The sequence below is a fragment of the Ammospiza caudacuta genome, chromosome 1 (genome assembly GCF_027887145.1).
Source record: "Ammospiza caudacuta isolate bAmmCau1 chromosome 1, bAmmCau1.pri, whole genome shotgun sequence".
In the NCBI taxonomy this organism is placed as follows: domain Eukaryota; kingdom Metazoa; phylum Chordata; class Aves; order Passeriformes; family Passerellidae; genus Ammospiza; species Ammospiza caudacuta.
Genome location: NC_080593.1, coordinates 102,658,372 through 102,672,351, shown reverse-complemented (window position 1 = coordinate 102,672,351; position 13,980 = coordinate 102,658,372). Strand labels below are relative to the sequence as shown.

The 13,980-nt window shown below is 37.3% G+C and overlaps 1 protein-coding gene across 1 annotated transcript in view; it reads right to left on the bottom strand.

Annotated features, from left to right (window-relative positions):
• The window catches only part of PIEZO2 (piezo type mechanosensitive ion channel component 2), a 236,417-nt gene that overhangs the window by 181,144 nt on the left and 41,293 nt on the right, over positions 1–13,980 (bottom strand). Inside the window, exon 2 of the mRNA XM_058820732.1 lies at positions 2,694–2,819. Coding sequence (XP_058676715.1) covers positions 2,694–2,819 — 126 coding nt within the window. The remainder of the gene's footprint in view (positions 1–2,693; positions 2,820–13,980) is intronic.

The following is a 13,980-nucleotide window of genomic DNA, read 5'->3' as shown; positions in this document are numbered from 1 at the left end:
GCAGACATTTGGGTAATTGGTATATTTCAGTATATGCTACTAAATTCTCAGCTGAAATAGTGCCTAGCTTTGGACACTAAGCTTCAAAAAATATCTGAAAATATAGGAGAAAACAGAAGTAGACCAACAACAATAACAATCTCCTTCCTAGAAAATGCAGTGCATGAAGAAAGTTTGAATAGGCTGAGGCTGTGAAAACAGAAGAGAATGACAGAAAAGAGTACATATGACAAATGTGACTGCAGCCTTCAAATACAAAATGGGTAACCATAAAGACTAATGGAAAGTTTTTCTTCATTTCCACATCAGGCTGAAGGATGAAGACAGGATATTTTGACTAATGGAAGAAAAATTTCCTTATGATAAGCATCAGAAAAGACTGTAGCTGTAAAAAAAATGTTTTATTAATAGTGGATCTGGGTCTGGCTGGAGAAACAGAACACATCAGTCTTCTAGTCTACACTGCTGAACTTCTTATTGAGCAAAAAGAGTTGGATAAACATTAACAGCAAGTCTAAAATGCAGAGATCATAACACTGTGAAGATGCCATGGGTGAAGCGCTGTCATTTCTCCAGCTAAGGCTTAGCCCACATCTGCAGTCAGTTTTGTACAGCCCTCCTCATATGGCTGGGGAGCAGTGGGGCTGTGTCACTGAATTGTTACAAGTACTACCAAGGTCCTTTCTGGAGCGGGAATTCTGTCCTCTCCTCACCCACACAGGAACATCAAAGTTCTGGTGTCATTAAATGACAATAATTGACCTTATTCCTGACATAGCAAATGCTTTGGCCTTTTCCAGCCCCTACATTTACAACAATCTTTAACTTCCCCTTCAGCATCTTGGGGGTCCAGCAATGGCAGCATCAGATTGCCCTTTTTATTGTTTTTATTGGCTTCACCTGGATCTCACTGACTGTAACCATACCAGTAAACAAAATGGTGCCAGTTTACTCAGTATTCAGGCACTGAAATTCAACAGCTGAATATTTCATCCTGCTAAACAGTTTAAAATCTCTTGGAACAACTTTGGTCAACCAGCTTCTTTCACAAACAACTTGGGCACAGTTTGGGTGTTCCTCTGGAACAAATACCATTCCCAACAGGAAACTTCAAAACACCCTTTGGACTCAGGAGGCAAAAAGAGCTTAATGGTGAGTTTGTGGGAATGTCATGTCAAGTGGCCTTGGTGTCAGAGAGCAGTCTGATAACATTTAATGCACTCCTACAGCTACACCCCACTGCCCTGTGAGGCCCCAGGTAAGGATATCAGTACTAGTGGCAGCTGAAAGAGGAGCTGCTACACTCAACAAATGTGAATAAATAGTAAAAAATGGTACATTTCATCTTAAAGAATGGAGTCTTCAGGATGAAATAATTATTTCAATTCCACTGCAGACCCCAGTTACCGCCACAAAAGGAGGAAAAAGCCAGTGGTTTATCCACAACTCTCAAAAGCAACTCTCTCTTAGAATTCTTTACTCATACAAACAGTGTCTAGATGATGCAATTCCTCCAATCTAAGTAAAAATTATGGCTTTATAGTCATAAGAACGTTAAACACATACAGAAAACAATTATTCCAGCTCACTCCATGAACTACATACAATTTTGAAGAAAAAAAATTATTTAGACTCTGAAGGCCTGATTCGAACCAACAGAGCCCAGGATATTCCAGGTGAAACTGGCATTTCATGAACACAATTATGCCTTTTACTTTAGGAAATGGTTTAAGCTAAAGGTGAAATGGTAATGCTCACTTAAATAACAAAATCCTAAGAAAGCTTGAAGTCAAATCCTTTACATCACATAAGGTTTCTTGTGCTGAATTGTAGTACAGCTGTTTACTCAAGTGGCTGCAGCATACCTTGTGATAAATTAAATGGACACTTATCAAGGGTAAAGTTGGCAGGTTTAAATGTTAAACGTAAGCATGGGAAGACAAGTACAAATAGTTTCTACCTGGAGGTTACATATATAAATCACAGGATAGATATTTTAATTAACTTCTGCACAATAAAGAATGTTTGCTTTCTGAAGTATTGAACAACATTTCCTGAGAGAGGAAGATACAAAATGTCATGCAATATATTTTAAGTAGAGCTTACACATAAATGAAAAATTGAAAATCCTTCCTCCAATACAACATAGGCAAGAAAGAGACAAATACTGTTCAGAAATAGAAGTTTTGGAATCAATATTTAAAGTTAAATTAAATGAAAAGGGAGTTATGCCAGAGAGGGGCATAATACATGGATAGAGGGAGGTTTGTGACTTTATTTCATTTTACTCCCAATTCACTGAATTACTATCTAATGACAGAAATGAGTAGCTTCCTCAGGTTCTGAGGTGATTTTGAGAAAGCCTAAAAGATGAAGTCATAACAATAGTCAGTTGTAAATGCAAAGAAAATGCATCTCTGGTGGGAAAAAATAGTTTTATATATATATATATATATATATATATACACACACATATAATAGTTATATAAAAATTTCTTTTGTTTCTTAAGTCCTTCTAGTCTTCCTACCTTACTAACAGTAATTTTTAAGGTAAAAAGTTGGAAAACAAGAACAAGTTGCAAACCCACAGGAGCAAAAACCTAAGTGCCTTCTTATCAACCCTTCACCTTTCAAACCACTGAAGCATTTGGACAAATTTTAAATGCTAATAAAATCTAAAATGCTTTACTCACAGTTAAAACCAGGTTCAATAGTTTTTGCAGCTTCAAGACTGTTTATTGTAATCTGAAAGATGATGTGCAGCAGCAGAAATGATAGACTGGTGAAACACAGAGATTTCAATAATCGTCCTGTATGCCCTAAAAGACAAAATATACATGCATTTAATAGGTGAATTTCTGAGCATTGCTTAAAGATTTTCAGTATAAAACCATAAAAATATTATGACCAAGAATATTTCTACTAGTCAGTTCCACATTAATCATGATTGTCCCCTATGGTTAACATTATAGCAAAAATCACACTTTAATTATAGTTTCTTTGAGTACTCTTTAATCACAAACCACAAGAATTGCTATTGCCAAATTTTTCCATTTATTTTTTTTAATTAAAGAAAAAAGTTTAAGTCTCCAGAGAGCAATTTTACATAAATAATAGCATCACAATGCTTACCAACACATTACCTGGTACTTAGACAAAACATGAATGGTACTTCTACTTTTGGGAACATAAAAGCCTGTTAACCTTCCTACTCTTTACAAAATTATTACACAGCAGAGGGCATAACGAGACACAAACCTCAGTCTGGCACAGGAGTACAGACATACTTCCAATGAATGCTTTGCTTTGTGCCAACTACCCTCTTCCTTCAGAAGTTTTAAACATAATTTTCAGTATACACTGAAGAACTCTGTGCCAGACACATTTGTTCATAGTTCCTCTGTGATTTACTGGATGTCTATTCAAAAGCCAACAGAAAATGTTTGATGAAGATTTAGAAATGCCTTGTAAATCCTCTAGGAAACGCTCAGCTTAATCACAGGCAGCCAAAATTGCAAGGTATGAATAAATAAAGTAAACCATCAGTATTTCAGGAAATATGCATCGTCAAGAGAAAATTGAATTGCTGATAAAAGACAACATTAAATATCACCCTACCTGACCTATCTGCAGTAACAGTTCTACTTCCAAAGCTTATTAAACCTAGATTTCATACCACCTGCTTCATGCATTTGAGGTTAATTTTTTTAATTTACTGATTAAGAAACAGCACGACTGACATTCTCATCCAAGGCTGTAAATAAAGCCAAGACTATAGAGGGCAGAACTTGCAGAGTATACCTTGGAAATGGTCACTCTACATGCAGCCTGTTTTGTTCATACTTATTCTGCAAGGAACTGTTTCGAGCAACTACTAGAAAGAAGATGACCGTTCACATTCTGCATGTAGCCAATAAACCAGATTTTAATTTTAGATTTTTTTCTCATTCAAGCATAGGTCATCAATGGCCTAAACAGTTGTTGATAAAGCAAAGAATAAGATAAGCACGATTCAACAATTTTAGAAAGTAATGGACTATCCCCCTCCATCAGACTCCAAATTTTTGCCATACCACTATCCTGAATGCAGATTTTGAATACCAAATCTCTGTAATAAACTTCCCTGCTCTTTTTTTAAGACATAATAAATAATCATTACAAAAATAATTAAAATGGTACAAATGACCCTACGTATTAATTTTCTGCAATCCAAAAAGGAAGTTACATTCGCTAGATATGTGTTTTGTATGACCTATTCAATTTTGTCAGAGCTCACACAGAAAGGAGACAACCTGGGTGCCAGAGCATTACATCAAAAAGACTGGATATTAAAATCTTTGGGCCACTTTTTGTTATCCTTCTGCAGAAGCTGGCCTGGTGTCCCATCTTAGGACAACAACTTCTAAGCACTATAAAAGCAGAAACAATAAAATAGGTAATATTTTCAAAAGCTTTAGAAGAACAAACATATGACAAGCTACATATTATTAAATAATTTTTTCAATATGATGTCATATGTAAAGTAGTCCAAGGACTGCTGTATTTTACAATTCTTTTGCAAGCTTCAATATTTGATGCTTCACTCCTTCATTACCAGATCCCACACTCATGGTTTTACAAGCATCGCACCCTCAGAATACAACAAAATATAACTAAAAAAAACCTGTCTCAAAGCTGGAGAAAGACAGTTTGACAATACAAATTCTGTGGACTTCAAAAGTGTGTCCAAATGTATAGAATTCAAAGACAGTCTGGTGATTTATATAGCTCTAAGTTAAAAACTCTTCTCAGTGCTTGGGAGTTAATAGATATCAAGCAAGAGATTTTTCATGTGGAAGTGGATTTGAAATTTTTTGGTAGAATGGTCTGAGTCAGCATCCAAAAGTGAAAAAATGCAATTAGTCAATGCACATTCAACTCCCAAACTGTCAGGTCTATTTTTCAGTACTTTTGTATCACTCCAAAATATATCTCAGTTTTAGACTTCACTTCTTACAAGTTTGAAAACAAAGATCTTTGAATTTAAATTGAGCAAACCATTTCTTTTAAAAAAGCTCTTTTACAGCTGTCATTCTTTTAAGAATTGTAGAAAACCCAAAAATATATTTCTTCAAATGCTGAAATGTTGAAAAAAGATCTCCTCCTGCACAAAGCCAGGAAAAAAATGTAAAGTACTATTAACACTCAGGATAATAAATAGTCTCTCAGTGTACTGGTAAACATGGCAGGATAAACACATGTCTGGAAATCAGGAAAGTATGTTCAGAGCAGGTTACAGTATTCCTGAAGGGCTACTCCCTTCAGGGCCTTCAGTGGGACAGGACCACCATGAGATTCTATTGAGCAGGAGCACTTTGCTTGCACCACATTCATCTGTGCCAGCAGAAACTAGAAACTGGAAACTAGAAGTATTTGGAGAAAAGTAAGAAATATTATGACCCGGATTTCAAAAGTTTGGAGCTACATCAACAACTTGGGAGAAATGGGAGTGCTAAACTAAGTGAATTACTGAATACGTAATTTATGTTAAGGAAGAAGAAGTGACAGATTTGGAAAAGGGATGAGTTTCAATTCATAGTGGGGTTTGAGTAAACCCACTTAACTATGTTTTTACTTACATTTTTCTCTTTCTACTGGAAACTTGGTTCTAAATGGCACAAAGGAAAAATTAACCGTATGCATACAGAACTGAGATGGTGAGAAAAGAGACAGCTGAAATAAAACAGAGCTTCTTCCAATGAAGAAGAAAGAATTTAAAAAAAAATCCAAGGACGAAAAAAAATCTAATTCACTCACAATTTTACAATTCCTTTGCTAAAACATATCTCAACTTCTCAGTTGCCCTAATGTAAAAATCCTTGGGGACATGAATGGAAGCTGAACATGCCACAGAGAAGGAGATACATATTGCTCAGAAAGCTGAGTGGAGGGAACAGATGTGCAAGAGAACATTGCCCCAGCCGATACCAGAATTCACAATATCAATTCCGTCATTTCTAAATGTATAGGCTTCTGTATGTCCAACAAGACTGAAAAAAAGAAAAAGCTCATGGCAAAGCACCTTGGTTTGGATCTTGAGCACTGGCTTCTAATTTCACTCCAACAACTTCTATGGAGGATAGAAAGGAGAGAGAACATTTGTCTCAGAACTGGCTGAAGGACTAAGAAAAGTGGGCTTGCTTTCAGGTGTCACTGCAGGTGTCATTTCTAATGGTACCCAGTGGGACCAAAACCTGGCATGTAGGTCTAGCAATGTACCCCAGCACGTCTCAAAGCTCCTGGCAAAGGGCTTTCTCCCCTCTGATCAAGCCTGCAGGAAGCCAGACAGGATGTGAAGGCTTCATTACCCTCTTTCTCTTCAGCCCAGATGTAACATTAAACTGGACTCAAGAGGGCCAAAAGCTTTTCACACGTGGAAGAGGAATCAATTTCTTATTTTTCAAAGGTAATCCAGCCAAGAGCTGGATTAGTAATGGCATGTCCCCCCCCAGCCACAGGTATGTAACCTCAGTACAACTATTTGAATGTGTTCTAATTGGACTGCTGCCTCCAACACACACGTGCACCCCTTGACACCATGACTGACAAACACAAGGTTGGAGCGTGCTATCCATATTGTGTCCGACAACAATGAAAAATTCTTGTACATTCATGTCTACAACTGGTAGTCTTCTGATCTTTTTTGCTACCCTCTTCCCTAAAACAGTAAGAGTATGTCAGAGTTTTTTGCACACCTGGAACAGCCTCAGAGCTACTACCACAAGGATGGGACATGGAGTAACTGAATGGCCAGTTGTCACTGAGACCTGCCTAAGAATCACATAGATTAGCTCTTCTATGGCCATGAGCCTTAGGCTATTACAAAGGATATGACATGATTGCTATGATATGGTATCATATCACATGGCAGTTGTTTGGAAGGTGCATTTTCATTCCACACGGCTAGGTTCTGATCTATTTATGGGGCATGGCAAAGAATTTGTTGAGTCTCTAAAAAAGTGAATAATACTGCTAACAAGTTATCTTGATTTTTTTAATAAACGGTACTATGCATGTCTATGCAAAGCTCACAAGTTCAAAGGGTCTGTATCCATTTGAATGGCATAATGGAGAAAAATGTAATTTAAAACTCAATTTAAGACTGTTTACTATTTCAGCAGTGTAATCCCACCATCATAATCATACATATGCTGCATAGCTTCACCTAAACAGCAGATGTAAGTGTTTGGGTGTCTTATTTGAACTTTTTATTGCTTTGCACAGGTTTTTAGCTTTTTTTTTTAATGTAACCTTAGTGTTGCATTTTCTGAATTTTGTTCATTTGGGATATTTCCAACATCTCTTTAGCTATATATTGTACTCCAAACTGGCATAACACTCTCAATTCTTCTTGAATAGCTATATTCATGAATTTTTTTACACAACACTTTCTATTCAGATCAGAGTAGATTAAATACCAAAGCAAAAGTAATTTTTCATACAATAATCTCTGATAGCACACAGTGAGTGATAAATATTAATGTACATTTATCTCCTGAATTAGTGACATTTCACCTAATAAAAATACTCTATTACAGCCATTCAGGATTTTTTTTTTCCATAAACCTCTTCATCAGTAAGTGACAAACTTGAAACTAAAGAGGTCAAACTTCTGCAGCACACACAGACGCAGTCCCAAAGAATTTGTTTCATCTAGAAACTGAAAAATCCTAACTTGACTTTCCATCAGGAAACCTAACATCACCTCAGAGACCAGCTGGAACCAGGGTCCAGAGAAAAATCTCCTGCTCCATGGTTCCAAATAGGAATCTGTCAACACCATCTGAACTGTAGACTGGGGCAGCTCAGGGTGGGAAATTAGGAAAACATTTAATTCACAATACATGCCTTTTGGAAAAATCTGGAAGTTTTGGAGTAATATGATCTGCAAGAAAAAAAAAATCAAAACATGATAATTTCCCATATAAAAGAAATCCCACCGTTGGCCACCTCTGGTTTAAGTGTCTCAAGATACCACAACTACCTTATTGACATAAATGCAAGAAAAAGATTTCTTATTTGAAGCTGAATTCTGCCAAAGGTACAGAGGCAATAAAAATACAGTTAGTTCCAGGCAATCATGAGGAAAATGTAATCAGTAAGTTCAGCATGAACATCAGCCACTTTGTCCCCAAGTATCAAACATAACTTCCCACATTTAAATTTACACACCAAGGAAAGTTTACAAGAATGTAACGAGCCTGAGATATCCATCCTCCATTGGACAGGTAAACTTTGTATTTCAGGATGGGCAGTCAGCAACACCGAAGAATGTGGGCCAGTTCCCATTCCTGAATTCACTGCTTCTATTGCACACTAATCAACATTTAACACAGCAGGACACCTCCCGAGGACCATGCAAGATGAAAAAAATGGCTCAATTATGAGTTCAATTATGAGTTTTAAACTCAGCTGATATTGCCAGATGACTACAGAGTTACATTTGCAAGGCACAAAGAAATTTAGCCCTGTCCTAGAAAGCACTTAAACACATTCACATCTTTGAGCATGCGGAGAGGGACTGAAGGGCTCTCAGTTGCATAAAAGGATCAGAAAACAAGGCTGAGTGCTTCACTCTCAGGGTATCAATACTTGATGTGACCCAGCCTTAAAGCACATAGCTTGCAAGTCAGTGGAAGCCAAATCCTTTTAGATGCTTCTAATGGCTAATTTTCTCTAATTCTCCTAACAGTAGGCATCATCTCATTGTTTTCAACTCCCCATGAACTTTTGGATGTGAAGACAGACAATGCTTTCCAGTTTCAGGTTCTGTAAGAATGATGCTAAATGCCAGAGGCAGTTACACCTGTTACTAAACAATGTTTTCCAGATGTAAAATATCCATTGTATTTCTGCACGCACGAGGCAGCTGTGCTTAGAGGTTTGGCCTCTTGAGTGCTGAAGCAATGGGATAAAGCTATCAACAATGGATAGAGGAAGGCAATTTTTGGCAGGACTATTCTAAGAATAAAATTTGATAATGGTGTGCCTTGCACACTGTTCAATTATATTGTGCAATGTCAAGTCATTGATCCACCAAGCAAAGTATCTGGATATCAGCTCCTATTCACAAAGTCTTACATGAACACCTTAAGTAGACTCAAAAAAGATAATGCTTAAATCATCCTGAAGCTGCCAGGAATTATTTGAATGGTTTAAAAACTGCTACTGAAAGTGCTGCCATCCTTCCACTGCACAGTTAGCAGTACATCCATATTTAGCTTAATAGAAAATGCATTAATATTTCCCTTCCCCACAAAGAGTATCTTATATTTCAACATCATCTTCTATCCAGAGGATGTCAACTTACCAAAGCCCTAAAAGTGGGCAGACATCAGCACTACAAAAATACAAACCCACTTGGTTTACTCACTGGATTTCCAGCAGCAAGACAAAAGCATTGAGCAACTAATGCCATTGCCTATTCTGTAGTTATCCAGACCCAAACCTCAAAATGTGTATCCACAAACAACAGCTCGAGACTTCATGCAATTTTATTTTAGCTAGGTTTAAATGTGTGTGTTCTAGCAGCTGCACAGAAATCCTGACCATATAAGTTCTAGATTCAGAATTTTCAGCAAAAGCTTTGCAATGGTTGAACAGTTTTGTCCATACTTTCCTGAACATATCCATTATTCCCATGTGTAGCCAAATGTCACAATGTACAACTGCAACCAACAGAAAAATTTTCTAATAAATTTACCAAAAAAAAAAAAGTCCATGATTCCTTAATTTCAAACAGCTCTTTGTACTATCATGTATTCATTTGCATTTCAAAGTGGAATATTGCATAGATGATAGAGCACATGAATTTGAAACAGTTTATAACAAGATATGCAATTAACTGAAAATTTTACTTTTAAAAGTAAAATAAGATACATTTTTCCAGGCTGTGTATTTGCACACAAAATGCTGGCTCAGTTGTACTATTCATACACCAACCAGTTTCCTCACATTTCTCTTTTTGCTTCTCTCGCTTTTAAAAATACTACAGAGCTCTAAGAAGGAAAAAAAGTTATTCTAGAGATAGACACTTTGCAGGAATGCCAACCAGACTTGGGTAAACACAGTCAAAAATGTTATGTGTAATTAAAAAAAAATTATTTAGAAATGAAAACATAAAAGTCCTGCATAGCATAATAAATGTCTCCTTACTCTAACTTCTTGCAGGATTTCCTGTTTTTCCTAGAAGTTTTCATTCCCAGAATTCTACTAGAACTGAGCTGTATCCTCTGCATCAATAGACAATACCATCGTTCAAGCTACTCATAATCTCTGTGTTGCAAGTTTACACAGGCAATTCATCCATTTTCTTAACAAAATATTTTTTCAGACAAGACTCAAAACTTGACCATTCATATTTTTTCCAGATGATACTCATAAGCTTTCAAAGCAAATAACAGCTACTTGATGTCTGCTTCAGAACTTGACAGGTGGCTGGACCAAGCTAAATACAGGCAATAAACATGATCTCAGATACTATTGCATATGAACTGAGAAATTTTAAGTCAGAGCTATTCTTTCACAAGAGGACTTGAGAATTTTAAAACAGAGTTCCAGTTCCTTCCCTTGAGGAACTAGCCTCTCCATGTTCATCATTACCAAATAATATTTCTTTTGATTTCAAATTCATTCACTGGTTATTATGTGTTAGAAGCAGTGCTTGCAACCTGGTTTCTTCATTCCTCTATCACTGTCATAAAGAGCAGGTAATTATCCAGTAGAAAATTCCTTCAACAACAGAGAGGCCAAACAACTACCAAGTAATGGGAGATGGCAGCAGGGCACGTGCTACAGAGGTCAACCACATTTTCAAAAAATCTGTACTTATTAGAGAAGAATACTTTTGTCTCTTGAGTACCTGAGTACCTACCCACATATGTTCATGAACAGTAAACAAATTTGATGCAGGGCAGGGTGAGAGAAGAAAGCTAGAAAATTACGTAAATAGGGCTGATACAACTATGGCAAACCAAACCCTACACCATGATAATTTCCCAAGGGAGTGGAAGCTGTGGTAAAAATTTCTACCTTTGGCAGAACTTCTCCCAGAAGCTCTAGAGGCTGCTTCAGCTGAGAAAGAAGTTTTGAAAAGAGTTAAACATCAGTATCTCTAGCACAACGTAAGGGAGCTCATGACCCAGTACAAGAGCCCTGAGCTAAAACGCATTGGCATTTCAACTTTGCATTCAAAAATGCGAAGCCCTCTTGTCAACATAGAGCTGAAGTAACCTGTGCAAGGCCATGTTGCTATCTTATTATAAATCTTCCACACCATCTTGGTGATTTCTCATGGACATCTCCTCACAGCACAACCAACAAACTCCAACTATCCTCTTGACCAGCTAACCCACTCTTTTATAGCACTCATCCTCATTGGGCACACTTGTGGACTATTAAGGACAGGCCTGTTGCTAATCTTTGGTGATTAGTACAGCTGCAACTCCTCAGGGGTGAGATCGCCTTCTGCACCATCTCTATTCACTTCCATTCTATCCCCCCACCAAGAGCACAGCATCGCTTCCCTTTATCACCAATGCTTCAGGGAAGCAGAAAGATGGAAAAGTAAATAACTTTTGTAAGAGATTTGGTTCTAAAAGTTTCCTGGTGTTTGAGAACATTCTGTGATGCCTGTATGCCACCCAAGCCATGACACTTTCTTCTGTCTGAAAAAAATAAAATTACCTTCAAAGTGCTTGTTCCAGTGGGCAAATGGAAGAGAACTTGATAGCTTTTCATAATTAATTCAGTTTTTCTAAGAAAATTAAAATACAAGCTTCCTAAGAGTCTAGCTATGTTGTATATTCTATAAAATTCTGTAGGGAAAGAGGTTGCAGGAAGTAAGAGAAACATAGACCAATAAATCTGACTCACATGCTTGGCAAATTGGTAAAAACTAAAACACGGATGACAATGATAATTAGACAGGTAAGGGACTACATGCACAAGAGTGTCCAGATAGTTACCATAGAAAATGGTAAGGCTTACCAAAGCTTGGAAATTTTTATGGAAACCAGAGAAAATGTTTAGAAGGAAATTTTAGACAATGCAGGAAACCTCGTTTTCAATAAAATTCAGGTGAGTAGTTCAGAGGAACAACCTTCTGCCAAAGGTTTACAGGAAACGTTCTCTCATGGGAATAGAGGAATCATCATCTTGGGATGTATCAGCTTTGGCTGACGGTCACTTTTGATTTATTTTTCAGTCCAGTTGCTAGAAGTCTGGGGGTACACTAGGAGCTGGAGGGGGGGACAGCCATGGCAGCTGACCTGAACTGACCAAAGCAGCCTCCACACTGTATGGTGTCATGTTCAACATATGGAGCTGGGGGAAGAGGGATGAAGGGTTTGGAGTTAAAGTGTTTCTGCCCAAGTCACAGTTACATGCAATGGAACCCTGTTTTCCTGAAGGTGACTGAATATCTGCCTGCCCATTTGAATGAATTCCTTGTTTTGCTTTGCTTGTGCATATTGCTTTTCCTTTGCTGTGAAACTATCCACAAGTTTTCTCACTTTTACTCTTCTTTCTGCCCCATGCCACAGTGGGGAAGTGAGTGAGTGGCTGGATGGGACTTAACTGCTTGCCAGAGTTAAACCATGAGAGTAATCTATAAATATATATGTAATCCAGACAACAAGGAATTCAACTGTGCTTACAGAAATCCTAGATTTCTTCATGAGAAGAAATCACAGCATTGCTCAACATTTCACAAAAGGCTTATACCAAGGAAGAGTGAGGCTCAATGAAACACTGAACTCCTAAGTGACAGCACTAGTGTTTTCTTTCAAAAGTGTGCAAAAGCCATTCATCAGACCATCCTGCAAACCAGGCAGAGAACAACAAGATCTGTATTATCACTATTATATCAATTCCATATATGCATACACAACAGTTCTCCTCTCTTCATATCTCTGTGTGTAAAAACATAGCTGTAATATAGTCTGTTGGATTCTAGGTAGATCAGACAAAGCGATTTTTCAGAAATAATCCACCACGCTCAACTTGAAAATATTGCCTATGAATTTCCTCACAAGGCTACAGCTCAGGACCATAAATGAACCATCCTATTTCCATATGAAAGTAACAGTTGTAGATTTTGGACAATGACTGCAGAGGGAATCAAACAGTCCATTTTGACCCTACTACTCTGTTTCTCATGTGTTTCCATTTTCTCAATGGAAAAAAGTGACCAACATTACAGTAAGTTGAGCCCATGCCTGCAAGCTGACTTTCAGATAATTGTGTAGTTATGTAATGAATGAACAGTGATGCTCTTCCCTCTTAGGATGGCTGGTACCATGGGCCAGGCATTTGGTGGCAACTGTCCAGACACTTACAGGATAAAAGATAGAATCCTTACCAGGCAATGACACTATGAAATCTTAAATTGCTTCTGTGAACAAAACGAATGGTTGATGCTATGAAGGGAGGAAAGATAGTGGTGCACATTAATGCACAAATCTTGGACGAAGAAATTGATTGACTTTTCTAATTATATGGATTTAACAAACCCTAGAATAAAAGGGATAATGTTTACCTTAAAATTTTCATAATTATTTTTAAGCAGGTGGAAAAAAATCAGTTTCTGAGAAGACTAAAACTCATGAAAAGGAAACTAAAAAGAGTGACATGTCAAAATGGGAAAAAAACAAGTCAGGTGTGGAACTAACTCATAATCTGAAATATCCATCATCCTGCAACCCACTGTGAAAACATCAGAAACTGTGAACATAAAAGAAGCTAAGAACCTCTGTACTGATACCCATACAAACCAAAAGTCCATTATCACCAAGTAATCAGCAGCAGTGTAAACAGTTGTTCAGGGTAAGCATACAAGAACATTAACACTCCCTCCAAGTCTCTAATCTTTTTCAGATTGCTTGAGGTAGATCTTTTCAGTAAACATCTCCCTTGTGGACTTCCCCAGTGCCTTTCTCAATC